The sequence below is a fragment of the Eretmochelys imbricata genome, chromosome 3 (assembly GCF_965152235.1).
Source record: "Eretmochelys imbricata isolate rEreImb1 chromosome 3, rEreImb1.hap1, whole genome shotgun sequence".
Classification (NCBI taxonomy): domain Eukaryota; kingdom Metazoa; phylum Chordata; order Testudines; family Cheloniidae; genus Eretmochelys; species Eretmochelys imbricata.
In genome coordinates, this window is record NC_135574.1 from 135,278,729 (window position 1) to 135,294,616 (window position 15,888).

The following is a 15,888-nucleotide window of genomic DNA, read 5'->3' on the forward strand; positions in this document are numbered from 1 at the left end:
AAGAAACAGAGGGAAAGAGTAGTGAGTGGGTGTCTGTAAACTTCTGACTGCTAGAATCTGTGTGTGGGCAACAGGGGATGGATCATTTGATAAATTGCTCTGTTCTGTTCATTCCCTCTGAACCATGTGGTCCTGTCCGCTGTTAGAAGACAGGATACTGGGTTAGGTGGACCATTGGTCTGACTGAGTATGGCCGTTCATATGTTCACATGTAAATTGTGATATGAATCATAGAAATTTCAAATTACATGCTTTTGCTCGTAAATATATTATCCTGGGGTTGGCTTATGCTTTTTTCAAACTTTGATTCTTCACATTGAGTAATTTCTTTTTGGGAAACACCTACAGTACTGTATCTTATCTGCCCCCTTGACTCCATAAAAATATCATTTTCGTACTCCACGATGGATGCGTAAAAGCAAAGTATACGTTAACTTTATGGACTCTCTGTTTTTTCAGTAAGCCAGAAGTTTGAAGAAGTTTTGAGAATTTCAAATGTTAAGTCTTAGTTTTAAAACGATCCTGTCGTCTAGAGTTCATGTTAAGTGATGAGTTTTTTCCTAACATGTTCTGTCATTAAAGGCTGCATGCTTTAAATTTTAAAGGAAAGTAAAGACTTAAAGTACTGCCATTGAAAATGACTGATGATAGAGAAGACAGTTGCTCAAAGGACCTAATAATCTCCTCCTGGGGTAAAGGAAATAAAAACCTTGAGGATGGGGGGGGGGAAAAAAGGAGTGTCATCATTTCTCTTCCATATCCTCCAAACCTCAGGGAAACTTCTCTGTAGGCCTTAGGATCTACTTTTGGGAAGGGGATCTGCCAAGTGTTGGCAGAGACAGAGGACAGCTGCACTTCGTGGTGGTGTTTCTCCTGTCCCTTCCCCACAGTCCCACAGAGATTTCCCCACTGGAGTTAATGCTGATGGGGGTCTGCATTATCTTACTGGATTCCCTCTTCTGAAATACCCTCTGATGGGATATTCCCAGGGGAAGCAGCTCCTGGCATGAAAGATAAACCCTGTGCCTCTGCAGTGCCTTTATGTGTATGTCCCTGGACTAAAGCAGATCCAATGAGACATAAGGTTTCTGTGCATCAGCGTCCCTGCCTGTTCTGTGGGAAGAAAATGCTTGTTATGGACAAAATCCGAGCAGCATTATGAAAAAAGTTTCTTTAATATACTGTTGAATTGCCTGAGTTTGGGGTTGCAGCTGAGAACTGAAAAAAGATGCTAACACAGACCCCAATCTCCTAATTGCAGTTTGCTCACTTGAGATGTTCTTACGATTTCCTGATTGACTTTGGCTGACTTGTTTCTCAATTACTATGATTGTCTAGCCCATTATATTTAACTGCCCGTTTCCACAACTACAGTGACATAAGGAATCATTTAAGAGACCTTGATTATAATTCAAGGCATTTTGCAGTGACAAGCTATTGAATTGGGTGAGGCTAGTTGCTGATTCATTGTCTTCTGTTCTGTAACTATTCTAGAAGATAGCAGTGTGGTGCTAAGATGGATGCTGGTGCATTCAAACCGCCTACCAAGGGAGTTATGGGGTATGTGCTGTTCCTCAGAACAGGAAAATTGCTCATAGAAAAGAATGTGGAATCCTCTGGCTGAGCCTTGGCCTGGTTCCTGGGCCTGCTCAGAGTCTGTTAGCAGTCTCCTCCTCTCAGCACTTTCCTCGGCCAGGCTGAACTCATACTATCGTACAGGCATTGTGTCTTTTTGGTAACATGGACAAAAAAGAACATGTCCTAATCATGTTAAGGACTCAAGGAGCCACATCCTAACTCCAGTAGATACAGTCAAAACATGCTTTATAACACCCACTTCTTTCTTTCCTTCCTATCTCCAGCAAATTGACCCTGTATGAGGTGAGGTTCATTCACTTCTTGGCCATCCCCTTGTGGCTGGATCTGGGGATCAGCTCTCGTCTGGTCCGGCACCCACTTCTGTCAGTCACTCTGTCTCGACAGTGGTCTCTCCTCCTGTACTTCACAGCAGTCCCTCTTCATGACTCAGTCCTCTGGCAAGGTCAATGTGTAGTCTTCCCCTTCTGTGGTATCAGAGTTCCTCCAGACCAACAGTCTGTGCACCGTCCCAGGCAGTGCTTTGTGCCAATTCCCAGACTGTGCCACTTCCCCAGAGGTTGGTAGGGGAAGCTGGACCCATCTACTACTCCACGTTGCAGCCCAGGGACCCTGTCAGCAGCCACCAAGGTCTACGCAGTCTCAACACTTGCTGCTCTTTTCCTCTGTTTCTTCCTACTCTGCTTTCCACAGGGTTTCTTCCCCACAACTCCTTTGGTTGAATCCCTTCCATCAGGGCTAGGCTCCCAGGGCTTTTCCTATATCCAGAGAGTGAATGCAGACCCTCTCCCTCAAGCCCTCTTCTGTTCTCAACTCCCTGGCTTTATACAAGCCCAGCCTGCTCCTGCCTTAGCTAGACCACATCTTCTGTTAATGCATGTCATTGAAGCCTGACTCTCCCCTTCCCCGCCAGCCACCCCCCAGTGCGGCCTATATGGTTAATGGGATCCTTCTGAGGCCCTTAACCGCTTCAAGGCTGGTGTGGGGTGAACGTGCTATCACACAGTGCCTCTGCTCTCTCCCCACATGCATACTGTGCCTTCTCTCCCTGCACCCTCCCCAACAAATGTGTGTTGTGCATCCTCCAATTTCTTTGCAGGCATCTTTCCCCATTGGGGAGAGAAAGGATTGGGTCTCTTTTCTTATCCTCTGAGCCTCCCTGGGTGGCTGTCACTCTGTCAGATGCTGCCCTTCTCGTCTGGCAGTGAAGATAGTGGGTTACAGCACCCCTTGCCACCTCCCCATAGTGACAGGGTGGGTAGGTGTGGTTTAACTCAATCTTTACTCCGTGTATGAAGTACTGGCCATTTTCAATTGGTTCCTTTCCCTTATGCTAGCCATTAACTAATGACTAACGTTTAGCTAATTCCTAGGATGATGCTATCTGGGCATCAACTAATGTCCTGGGCTTTATTTTGACTTTATAGTAGGGGGTGGCTGCTGGCAAGTGGGGACATATCTAGAATCATGCCTGCAGGGAGTCCCCACCCCGTCCTTCCATCTGCAAGTGGTTTCCAACAGCTCTTTCAGGCCAGGAACAAAAGGGGTGCAGGTAGTGGGGAGCAAAGCACGAGTAGGGTTGGTCCCATCTGTGGGAGTCTTGACAGCAAGGGAGAGGGAGGCAGGGTGCATTAGACTCTGTGCCTTTATGGGGATTGTTTCTTTCGGCACTCTCAGAAAGGCCAGAGAGCTGACAATGGATGGCGGGGCTAGAGGTATAGCCTGACTGCACCAGTCAGTGTTAGTTTGAAGTATTGTTTTAATATGTTTGACTTAGTCTCTCATCTACAATATGATGATTTACTAGCTCACTGGTAGTTTAGTGATGGGATTGGGCTTTTCATTATCATCCTGATCTAGATAAGAACTGTCACAGTTCAGGGCAACCGCACCTGTATTCCCCCTCGGAGCTCCACCAAAGGCAGCTGCTCTAGGCTCCTGGCTCCTTACCCATCACCTCTCTTGATCACACACCCATGTCTCCCTTCCCTCCTGACTGTGACTGCCAGCAGTCACAAGTTATCACACAGCTCTTTCCCAAAAAAACATTTATTCTTAAGGTGGAAGCATTACAGGGAAAACATTAAAACAACAAAAGACTCTACAGACATGCGAATAAGCTTACCCCAGAGATCACCCCAACTCCAACAAGGGCTCTGGCAGGGAGTCAGGCCTTCAAACCCCATAAAGGGGGTTTTCTGTGGTTACAAGTTCATAATACCCATGAATAGGTCAGTATTTCCTTAATTCAGCCTGAGCCTTTGATGTTGAGACTTCAGGAACAGAAAGTAAGCAGACGGTGGTCCCCTCCTCAGGCTATAGCTTCCCACAACTGGGGTTTTGCATAAATGGAGGTGGGTAATTTGTATTCACCTTTCAGTAGAGATTCCCCAGGCAAACCATTTGACACTGTTTGTCCCAAAAGTCCATTCTTGTCCGGCACATTGTTCAGTATAGTTCTTTGAAGTTCATAACGCTTCCCAGGGTTCACATCCTGTCCCCTCCCAGAGAGAGGTTATGTACAACCCTGGTCCACAATAATACATAAACCATTAATTTAATATACTGGGCCCCCAATGTACTAAAACTTAATTCAATAAGGCCTCCCAAAGATATTTTAGGAAATTGCTATGTCAGTCACAAGACCCACAGAAGCTGCAGTATGAAAGGCTGATGACTCACTTTGAAGTTCAAACTTGTCCATGCTGCAGCAGCTTTCCTACTGCTAAAACTCCCTTTTACTTTCTCAGTGCTCTCAGCTACTAGATGAAAACCTGAAAGATGATTTCTTTGAAGAAATAATAGAGGAGTATGAAGACATTAGACAGGACCACTATGAGTCTCTCAAGGTAAATAAAACTGCATTGTGTATTATATAAATTCTTTCCCTTCTAAAATGACCAGGGATGAGTATAAAAATATTGCTCGGGCATGCAGGAGTGAAATCAGGAAGGCCAATTCACACCTGGAGTTGCAGCTAGCAAGAGATGTTAAGAGTAACAAGAAGAGTTTCTTCAGATATGTTGGTAACAAGAAGAAAGTCAAGGAGAGTGTAGGCCCCTTACTGAATGAGGGAGGCAACCTAGTGACAGAGGATGTGGAAAAAGCTAATGTACTCAGTGCTTCTTGTGCCTCTGCATGGTAATTGAGATGAAGGCCTGGACAAGAGTTTTAGCTCTCTGGACAGAAAGCCACTGTTGAGTTTTATAAATGTTGGGAGGGAGAAAATTGATTTGGAGACAAACTGACTATGAGGGATGAGAGTATGGAATGCACTAAAGACAACTCCTAGGTCCTCTGTCTGAGAAGGCAGACAAAGAAGCATTCTCGAAGGTCAACCAGCTCTGACTTTGGCCTCTTTGCAAGTGAAGTTGATTTCAAAACTTAGGGTCCTCTGCTGGGAGCACCTTGCTTAAAGTTTCCCATAATTGCACTACCACTGGTGCAGCAACTCCTGGAACTATAGTGTAGACCAGGGGTGAATTCCTGACCCCGTTGAAGTCGATGGCAAAATTTGTATGGCTTCACTGGGCCAGGATTTCATCCTGTGTACCGGGAACCACTGGTGGTCTTTATGGCTGTCGTCTAGACTTGCTCTGAGCAAGGTTAGACAACAGAGATAAAATGCAGCACCTTCCTATGCATCTGTACTCTTTTTTTTTTAAACTAATAAAGGAACTTAAATTTATGTGGGGATTGATAATCTTATAGGCTAAATCAACTAGAAATGTCTGTCAGTTAAGAGTAGTACAGTAAATTGATGAGCTCATTGTAAAGTACGTTTTATTTTAGTCTTACCAAGGTACTTGCTAGATTATGAGGATACATCTGAGGACAGATTTAATTTCAACGAAATCATTTCAGACTGTAACAAGGCCATTGAAGTTACTTTGCTCAAAGCTGAGAGGTTGTATAAATGTATCTTTTATTTCCATACAGGAAAGAAGATATTTGTCATTAGAGCAAGCTAGGAGAAAAGGTTTCCATAATGACTGGCTGTCAGACTATAAACCTGGTCAGTTTGCTGCTTCTTTTTTTTTTTTTTTTTAATTGAACGCTTAATACTTGATAACCTCACTGGATATAGCTGTGTGGATCCTGTCAGAGGGAGCATCATGACTTGAAAATAAATTGGTATCTGTTGAATTTGAAGGGATCGTTGTTGCACAAATGGGAGATCAGTGGCCTAAAATGAAGTATTTTCTTTCTCTTGCTTGCAGATGTTTGGTCCCATTACATTTATTTTTGTTTCTTCTGATTTCCAACTTGTGAAAAACATGGCCATTTAAATATTTTATTTTTTTTATACATTGCCAAAAAGTGAGTGTTGTACCTCATTTTAAAACCAAAGATCCATTATAGTACATACAATCAAATCATAAAAATGTAGGACTGGATGGTACCTCAATATGTCATCCTGTCCAGTGCCCTACACTCAAGGCAGGACTAAGTAATAACTGGACCATTCTTGACAGGTGTTTGTCTAACCTGTTCTTAAAAACCTCCAATGCTGGAAATTCCACAGCTTCTCTAGGTATGCACTCAGTAGCGCCTACTTTCACAGAGCCAAAATGCAGCACTCAGTTTCTAGTAACTAATCTTTATAAAGGTCCCTACTAAGGTATCAGAGAAGGTGGGAAGGTGCAAATGGTGGATCAATAGCTACACCATACCACTGCACATGTACCTTCACCATCTCCATCCTAGTGGATGTGTGGGAGTTGCAAAAGCTCCCGTAGCTTCCCGACTAGCTGTTGTGTGGAACTCCACAGCATACAATGCTGGTGAACTGGGCTGTGTCTGAGTAGAAGAGTTGTATATAAAGCATCAATATAGAAAGCATTTAGTGGAAGGTTGTCTATGCAACTGCCCACTTCTGACATATTCTAAGCCCTATGATCAACAAAATAACTTCATGAGTCCAACACAATTAAGTACCAATCAATATTGATTTGGATAAACTAATGAAGGAACTTTAAATTTCATATGTCAAGACTAATGACTGACAATCTTCTAGGCTGGTGTATCAGATAATAGTGATGTTAGAGTTAGATTTACTTCAGTTTATTGTGACAGTCTTCTGCAGGATGACCACTTTAAATACTTCATTGTGGCGCACACATGCTGATAACGGTTCAAAAGCATTGGGAACGAGAAAGCTAAGTTATAAATGGTAGTGATGATTTGTGTTTCCTTGCTGTATTGTGTACAGTAGGACCTCAGAGTTATGAACCCCTCAGGAATGGAGTTTATTCATAGCTCTGAAATGTTTGTAACTCTGAACAAAACATTATGGTTGTTCTTCCAAAAGATTACCAACTGAACATTTGACTTAATACAGCTGTGAAACTTTACTATGCAGAAGAAAAATGCTATTTTACCTTTAGTTTTTTTAGTAGTTTATGTTTAACACAGTACTGTATTTTCTTTTATTTTTCTCTCTGTTGCTGCCTAATTGCATATTTCCAGTTCCAAATGAGGTGTGTGTGGTTGACTGGTCAGCTCGTAACTCTTACGTTCTACTGTCTGTAAAAGATTCAGCAATATGTGGTATTTCCCTAATGACAAACTACTTCAAAATCCTACAGTTAAACCTAAATTCTTTGGCACTCAAGTCTTTGAAGATTATAACCTGGAGAGGCTGGTGGAATACATTGACTGGAAGCCTTTTTTTGATGTCTGGCAACTTCGGGGCAAATATCCCAACCGAGGATTTCCTAAAATTTTTAATGATAAAGCAGTGGGTGAGTATTGAAATAGCATTTCTTGTATGAAGGCAATGCAGACAGATCAGTTATTTAAAATATATACGGTATTCTGATTGTTCACAAATACACATGAGCAACTTCAATTGAATTAGAAAGTATTTTAATAAAATGTTGGTACAAAAGATTAATAATGAAAAGTGAGTGGGAAATATTTAGGCCCCAACTGTAAAGAGTTCGCTTGTATGTCAAAACAAAGGAAAATATTTTGATGAAAAAAATTAGAGGGCTTGATATGTCTATATTCATTGTTGGACGACATCACTAGAAGCCCTGGGTCCCATTATGTATAATCTGAAAAGTACTTTTAAAAGAAGACCATTGGAACATATGTAATAAAGCTGCAATTGTATCCAAATCTCTAAAAATTAGTGTTCTTTCTACTATGCTATATTTAGAGCCCTGCAAATCTGTAGATATCTGCTTTATATCGGTGAATATCTGCTTTATATCGGCGGATATCTGCATCCGCACATGCGGATAGCTGTGGACCATGTTTGTGGATCACAGATGGGATGCGGATACAAATTTGGTATCCACACAGGGCTCTGACTATATTGGGAAGCCAGATAATTTGGTATGTAACGTACATGAAGTATGTAATATACAGTAGCAGAGTTTGTAAATAGCTCCCAATTTCACTGGAACCAAGGAATGGATACTATCGACGAGAGGATGGTTTATGTCAAGGGTTCTCAAACTGGGTCGTGAGCTATCCGCCTCCACCCCAAACACCGCTTTCCATCCAGCGATTCTAATGGTGTTAAATATATTTTTAAAAGTGTTTTTAATTTATAAGGGGGGTCGCACTCAGAGTCTTGCTATGTGAAAGGGGTCACCAGTACAAAAGTTTGAGAACTACTGGTTTATGTGGTCTTGTGTGTTTGGATAAGAAGACACACTTGGGCTCACTCTTTTAAAGCAGTAGGGCATGGTTACCGGTAACGGTTTACAGCACAGTGTCTGTGAGGTGTTTGGGTTTAAGGGGGTCCCAACCACAATCTAATGATTTCTGGGGTATTTTAGGTACTTTCATGTACAGTCTGCCCACCTCACTTATTCTGCTCCACCTTTTTTACTGTACTAGAATTCTGCTGGCTGAAGTATTTGTGCAGAAGGTGTACTGTTACAACTGTGTAACCATGACCGCACTGACACCTTCTCTGTTAGCAACAGCTAAAATCCTACAGTAGTAACCAATAAGAAAAATGACTGAGGAAATAGCAGCAGGATTATCCAGAAAGTGTATTTATTTAAAAAGTGGGGAGGGGGAAGCTGGAAAGCTGGTTAAAGTTATGTTTTTTTTTTTTTTAATAGGAGAAGAAGCTAAAAGAGTTTATAATGATGCTCAAACCCTACTAAAAACTTTGATTAGCCAAAAGAAATTGCAAGCCAGGGGCCTGGTTGGGTTCTGGCCAGCGCAGTGTGTTCAAGATGATATTCATTTATACGCAACAGAAGAAGCATTGCAATCTTCAGAACCAATAGCTAAATTTTACGGTTTAAGGCAACAGGTAGGAAGATGGAGTATTTGCTGACCTACTATAAAGTTCTTTTGTGTTGGCTTGTGAAGTTGGAACAAAGGGATTATGTTAAAGTTCATGCTGAAAATGAAGTTAGCTATAATCTGAGAGCAAGCTACAAAGGAAGAGTCATCTCCTGATCCCCTTTCTGCCTTTTTCAAAAATTATTATTAATTAATAACATAAGATCTGTGAATGGTGAAACAGTGTATTACAGAACACTCCTTAGATTTCATCTTTTCAGATTCATTTTCTGTTTTTTCTTCTAATATTTTAGCAGCCATAAAGCACCATTGTGCATCTATGGTGCTGCATAACTTCATAATCAAGATCCTGTGTACCCGACCTAAATTTTGCACCAAGATCCTCCATTGAACTGGAAATTCTATGGGAGCTTAATTTATACTAAAAATGAGATTTTTTGAATGAATTAAATGTGAACATTAATAATAATGTCTTTCCTGCAGTTATCTGCAGTCTTTATTTTTGTTTAATTCTCACCTGGGGAAACAGTTCAGAATAAACACATTTGTTAGCCATTTCTGTTAACAGATTAGTAGCAAAATAGTTAATTATTGACATTTTAAATGGTCATCTTTAGGTTTGCATTAACACCCCATTCAGGTGAATGGAGAAGTTTGGATTTCTCAGAGTTACTGTTTCAAGCTATCCCAGGAAAATAATGTTGGTTCAGTTTATGCTTAGTTCATATTTTCAGAGTTATCTGTATGATCTTTAGAAACCGAATTAAAAAAAATATGAAAACTGAATTTCTGGAGCACAGTTTTGTGTACAGGTGTGGATTCTGTGAGACATGCGGTGGGATTTTGTCAAAGATAACAGCATTGTTAGATGATCACTGTCAGTTTACAAACCACATTTCCATCTGAAATTTTTTTTACTGCTGTTGTTACAAGAAAACCTTAAGATTACTAGAACTGAGAGAGATTAGGGGGGAAAGTTCCCCAACCCCCCCGTGCTTTGTTTTGTGTGTTTGACAGCATTTTTTTTTTATAGCCTGTTTTACTAATCCTCTTATTCGGTCTGACAGTTTCCTCTGTTCGTGTCAAACAGTGTTAAAGATGGAAAAGGCCTCTCCATTGACCCGCTGTATCCCCCAGTGGCCAGTGTTCTATTGTTCCTTATTAATTTGCTAGTCGCAAAAAATCAAGGTCAAAATTCTCTTCAGCTCTGCCTGACATCTCTTCCTTCCCATAGCCTGTCCTCCTTTAATGTGCGGACAATACCAGTATCTGATTTGTGGAACCACCGCACAGGACTGAAGGGAGAGCGTTGTCTCTGATTCAGACCAGACAGAAGGCATCATGCATCTAGGCCTGGCCTATAGTACTTGCTTCCTGATATTGATAAGAATATCTTGTATCTAGAAGTCCTTCTGGTTTAAAAACAACTTCTCTCCTGTTGAGGGAAAATAGATGGACCCATTTCTCGGCCTGCCTGAGCAATGTGCTTTTTAAAAAAAAAAAAAACAAAAAACACCCCGAGTTTTCTTCGTTGATGCAACTTTTGTTGTTGTTTTTAATTTTAGGCCGAAAAAGACTCCTCCTGCACAGACCCGTATTACTGCCTCTCTGATTTTATAGCCCCCGGGGATTCTGGTGTTCGTGACTATTTAGGCCTGTTCGCTGTGGCCTGCTTCGGGGTAGACAAGCTGTGCAAGGAATATGAGAAACAGTGTGATGACTACAACAGCATAATGGTGAAAGCTCTGGGAGATCGTATAGCAGAGGTAACAAATTTTATTACAGATTGGACGGCCGCTTATACTTCCCTTGAACTCTCCACTGGACTCACTTGACAGCCACCTCTTCACCTTCTTAGATAAAAGTGGGTGTTATGTGACACAGTGCGTCCTGTTCATTAAATCTGAAATGGAAGATTGCTTGCCACTGAATGTGTCTTGAGGAGAGAGAGGATAGTCAGCATGAGCAACAAGGGAATCTGAGACTCAGTGCAGCTTTCCAGACTTTTTTTCCATCATGAGAGAGTTTCAGGGTCAAGTCTCAAAAAAAGCAAGTAGCTTTAAACAGGTTGTAAACTGGGCCTCTTTTTTAAAAGTATCTCTAACTCCCTCAGATAATTTTTTGGACCCTAAAATGACCTAATAGTTCTACCATTGGATACAAATGCAGGGATTCCATTGGCTTTAATGGTAACCGCACAAGTATATCCAAAGGAAGAATTTGACCCACTATGTCTAAGATCTTCTCTACGGTGGGTGTTTGTCCTGATTCCAGTCATGTGCCAGATTCTGGTGCAAACTTCTAGTGAAAACAAGGAAAGCTGGAATTTGCATCAGTTGAACTTCTCCAGTTTCAAACAGAGCTAAGCTCTTCTGACACAAGTAGCAGCTTTGTGTGTCTGTACTAGAAGTCTGTGATGGTGCAGCTACGCCACTGGCTCGAACCAGGGCAAATGGTACAGTGTAGGCAAGGTCTAAACATCTTCTCTACAGCTCGGCACTGTATTGTCATCCGGTTACCAGCCACCTCCTTCCCATCTCCAGTACACAGGCTTGTCAAGCACCACCAAAAAAACCCAGGATTGGTGAAAGAAGTGCCTTGTGTGTGTTTCAGTAGAATCAGTTTGCTTGTATGATGCTTATTTACCCATGGTGAGAGTCCCTACAAAGAAGTAAATGAAATCTGACCATGTCATTTCTGGCCTGGACTAAATTGCTGCTGTTGGCAATCTCTGCAAATTAAAAGAATACTTACTCTTTGTTCCCAGGCATTTGCAGAGGAGCTCCATGAAAGGGTCCGAAAAGAATTCTGGGCTTATTGCAACAGTGAACAGTTGGATATTTCAGACTTGCGCAGGATCAGATACGATGGAATCCGTCCAGCTCCTGGGTACCCGAGCCAGCCCGACCACACTGAAAAACTCACCATGTGGAAACTTGCAAACATTGAGGAGACAACAGGTCCCTGCAACCTTTTTTATTTCCCCTTTATAAGGGGAAACCTGAATAAGGAGTTAAAACTCTGTGACAAAGTGTCCAATGCAGAGCTGCATAAAAACAAAAATCAAAACAATTAATTACAGTTGGAAAATCTCTCTTTCCCCCTCTCCTCCCCCACTCTTCCTGCCCCTGTTCCTTTGCTGCAGCCAGGGGTTTTTTTTTATGGAACAGTGTCATCTTAGTGTGTTCTTGTGTATTAGAGAATTTTGTAGGAGAATCTAGTTTGCATTTAAAAAAACATTTCTAATGTCCTTATGGCCGCAAGCAAACCTTCCAAAGGTGAACAGAGTGTAGATCAATGTAGTGCTGTGTTCCTCAGTCTGCAGAGAGCCTCAAACAGGACCTCTTAGAAAGTGTGAACTGCCCTGTTCCTCTCGTGTTGCTGTTTTAAAGGTCCGCTATTTCACTGCTAATCCCAAACTATCTTTCTAGGTGCCAAAAACCCCTAATGCTCCCTTCCCAGATGCCAAAATGTCTAGTTTATCCCTGAGAACTTCTACATTGCAGACCTGCATTGCTGATACAAAAATATGCAGCATATTGAAAACTGAAAATGTAGTGCCCAAGGAAAATTTTTTGTTTAATAAAAATAAATAACACAAGGAATATTGAACTACTGTTTATTTATCTGTTTAGTTCGTTAAAAATCTGCATTTTTGAATTTGCCTAATGTTGTCACAGAATTTTCAGTTTGCCAAACAGTACGTCTCCCGAACTTACGCCTGTTACTATCAGTTACTAAACAAAATGTTGTTTTTTCTTTCAGGTATTCAGTTAACTGAATCACTAGCAATGACACCTGCCTCCGCAGTTTCAGGTCTCTACTTCTCCAACCCCAAATCCAAATACTTTGCTGTTGGTAAAATATGTAAGGATCAGGTAACTTGAATTCCATGATCTAGTTGAGCTACAAATAAACTGATTGAATAGTTGAAACAAGCAGTTTTCTGAGTATTTTGGAAACACTGAATCATGGAGACTTACTAATCAATGTGTTAAAATCTTTCTCCGGTTTCTTTGCAGGTTGAAGATTATGCCCTGAGGAAAAACTTGCCAGTGGCTGAGGTTGAGAAATGGCTGGGGCCCATCCTGGCATATGATTCGGAATAACTGTTTGTGGGATGGCAGGGGAAAGTCTCTGCCTTGCTCTTTCCCATTTCTTCTCCAGAAACAGAACAGAGCTGGACTTAGAATCTTGTCGTTTGCATCTATTGACAGAACCTCTCAGTGGGCTTTGGAGGCTGTTCACTTTGTAGTATCACCTGCTGACACACACAAAAAAACCCCACCACATATTTGTCTAATTCTTTGTTAATTTTTGGCAAAGTAATTGAAATCTTCTACAGACCTCACAATCATCATTGTGCATTTCTGTGCCCAAATACTATAACTGGGCTAGATGTAGAGTGAGATGTAGAGATCACAGGGTTTTCTTTTCCATTGTGGAGGTTTTGAGAACTGGCTCACACCTTAATAATCTTGGGACAAACGTTTGCACTGAAGCAAATGACTGGGTAAAATAATGCGGAATTTTGTTTCTGGTCTTTAAATGGCGTGTGTATCAGCAAGTCAAAAGACACGGACATTGAATAAAAGAATTCCTCATAAGTAATGGGGAGGTTATTTAGTGGGTAGGGAACAACCTGGGATCTATTCTTCCCCCTCACTATACCGATGCTTCTCCTGTATTCAGGAGAACACCAGACCCCATGCTCGTATAGCAATCTTGCTATATCAGAAAGAAGGTTGTATCACTAAGGCTATTTTGATTATTTTTGTTGTTGTAACCACCAAAGATATGTGGTGGTCTGAAACAATCCCAGTAATGCTGTATTATCCTAAAGAATTAAATAGTGTGACTGAGCACAGAATTGAAAGCCTGAAATACTCCAAGCTCTGACAGGTCTTCTCTGGCTTTGGGCAAACCATGCTATCTCTCTGACTCTCACTGTCTGTAGTGGTAAAATGGGGATAATATTTCCTACCTCACTGGTATGTATTGTGAAATTTACTTTGCAGATGAAAAGAGCTACTGACTTTAATATGTTACTTGCAGGTAAGTCTTTGGGTGCCTGAATATTCAAGCTGTGGTTGCAATACCTTTGCTTACTGATAATGAAGAAAAGGCCTTTGGAAATATCTGCTATGTTTTTTCATACAATTACTACTCTTTAAGCAAAAACATGTTGGAAAAACTGTTACATGACAAAACTTTTGCATCAAATTTACTGTGCTTAGTCATCTGATCTGAATGTAAGCAATAGATAATGCTACAAGTTTAGTCTCTAAATATTTAATAGTGAATAAATTCACTGTTTATAAATGTTTTTTTAATAATCTCTGCAGTAGGGACTAGTCTAGCTCAGAGCTATGTATTTAATAACTTTTAGGAAACACTGAGGAGAAAGTCCTGCTTTCTAAGTCTGGTATCTGTCAAAAACAATGATCTGTGTTGTAAAGAGACCCCCCCCCCCTTCTAAGTATATTGTTAGTAATCAATTGGTATTTAAATATTGCCTTACAATATTAACCTTCATCTGACTTTTGAAATGTACTAAAAAAATGGATATATGACTCCTTTAACAATAAATATTACTCTATGGGTAGTTGCAAAAAGAAAAGGAGTACTTGTGGCACCTTAGAGACTAACCAATTTATTTGAGCATAAGCTTTCGTGAGCTACAGCTCACTTCATCGGATGCCCACGAAAGCTTAAGCTCAAATAAATTGGTTAGTCTCTAAGGTGCCACAAGTACTCCTTTTCTTTTTGCGAATACAGACTAACACGGCTGTTACTCTGAAACCTGTCTATGGGTAGTGCTATCCTTGTCAAACCTCAGTTTAAAGTAGATCATTGACATAAAATATGCAATAAAATCTGACCTACTTTGTAGTTAATATACACTTTGCCCTATGATTCTGTGTTTAAGTCTTTGGATGGGATTTTCCCAAGCACCAAAGTGAGTTTGCTCTGAACTCATTTAAGTGCTTTGGAAAATTCCCCACTTAATCACCTAGAGATTATTTTTGTAAATAGAAACTACATAGAGCAAGAGACTGAAAGGCTTGATTCTCATTCACACTCGGGTCCCTTCACAATGCGAGGCCCCTGTACGCTGCCACAGTGGCATCAGAGGGCTTTAGTACAAATGAAAATCCGGTCCTAAAATGTCTCTCTTTCCCTATGTAAGTTAATCTTTAATGGCTGGAATCTTTAATTTTCCCGGCTCAGAATTTATAGTTGGGCCTTTTCTAGGTGCTAATAACTGGCATATCTTTTTTCCCCCCTTGCTGGTAGATGGAAGAAGGCCAGATTCTGATCTTGCTTGTATTGGCACATCTCCAAAGTAACTGCATTGAAGTCAGTAGGATTACTCTGGAGTTATGTTGGTATAAATGAGATCAGAATCTGGCTCCTACATCTTGATCTTTCACTGATAACAGTAACACAACTACCAGTAACTTCAGTGGAAGCAGGATCAGGCTGACTACTCTGAGTGTTACAAGAAAATGAAAAGATATAGTGGATATGACAATGTTGTGTTGGTACTTACCACTAGGAAATCCCAAGAGCCCAACCTTCAAAGGCTCATGCAAGTGCTTTGTCCATAAAAATGTACACAGAATCATCGCTCCCACAAAAATGTCCATTTCCACATGCAACATGTGTAATTTTGCATGTATAAAAGCCAGTTAGGCAGAGATTCATTTTTTCATGTGTAAATAGGGTTTAGAGGGGTAATGAGTGCTAATACATTTCTGTGGGCTCACCAACTGTGGCCTCCTTTAAAAGCTTGGTCCTAAATGTCAGTTGACTTAACTGATGAGACACAAATTTGATCCCTTTTCTGACTCTAATTTGATCCCTTCAAAAGAATCACAGCAGGTTCTGAGAGAAAAGACCATCCTTTGGATAGTTTTACCTTGTGAGCAAATCGATGATTTTTTAAAAGCAAACTTTGTTTACTTTCCTTGGGGATTCCTTTTATTAAAAAGACGTTAAGTTCAAATATGAAAGGAA

The 15,888-nt window shown here is 40.8% G+C and overlaps 1 protein-coding gene across 3 annotated transcripts in view; it reads left to right on the top strand.

The window, feature by feature from the left end:
- Positions 1-14,558, top strand: part of MTR (5-methyltetrahydrofolate-homocysteine methyltransferase) — a 74,276-nt gene extending 59,718 nt beyond the window's left edge. For all 3 annotated transcript variants that reach the window (XM_077813459.1, XM_077813460.1, XM_077813461.1), the window contains 8 exons: positions 4,347-4,445; positions 5,536-5,611; positions 7,185-7,340; positions 8,679-8,875; positions 10,434-10,634; positions 11,636-11,828; positions 12,634-12,746; positions 12,891-14,558. In XM_077813459.1, the coding sequence (XP_077669585.1) occupies positions 4,347-4,445; positions 5,536-5,611; positions 7,185-7,340; positions 8,679-8,875; positions 10,434-10,634; positions 11,636-11,828; positions 12,634-12,746; positions 12,891-12,977 (1,122 nt within the window). In that variant the 3' untranslated portion in view covers positions 12,978-14,558. The remainder of the gene's footprint in view (positions 1-4,346; positions 4,446-5,535; positions 5,612-7,184; positions 7,341-8,678; positions 8,876-10,433; positions 10,635-11,635; positions 11,829-12,633; positions 12,747-12,890) is intronic.
- The last annotated feature ends 1,330 nt before the right edge of the window (positions 14,559-15,888 follow it).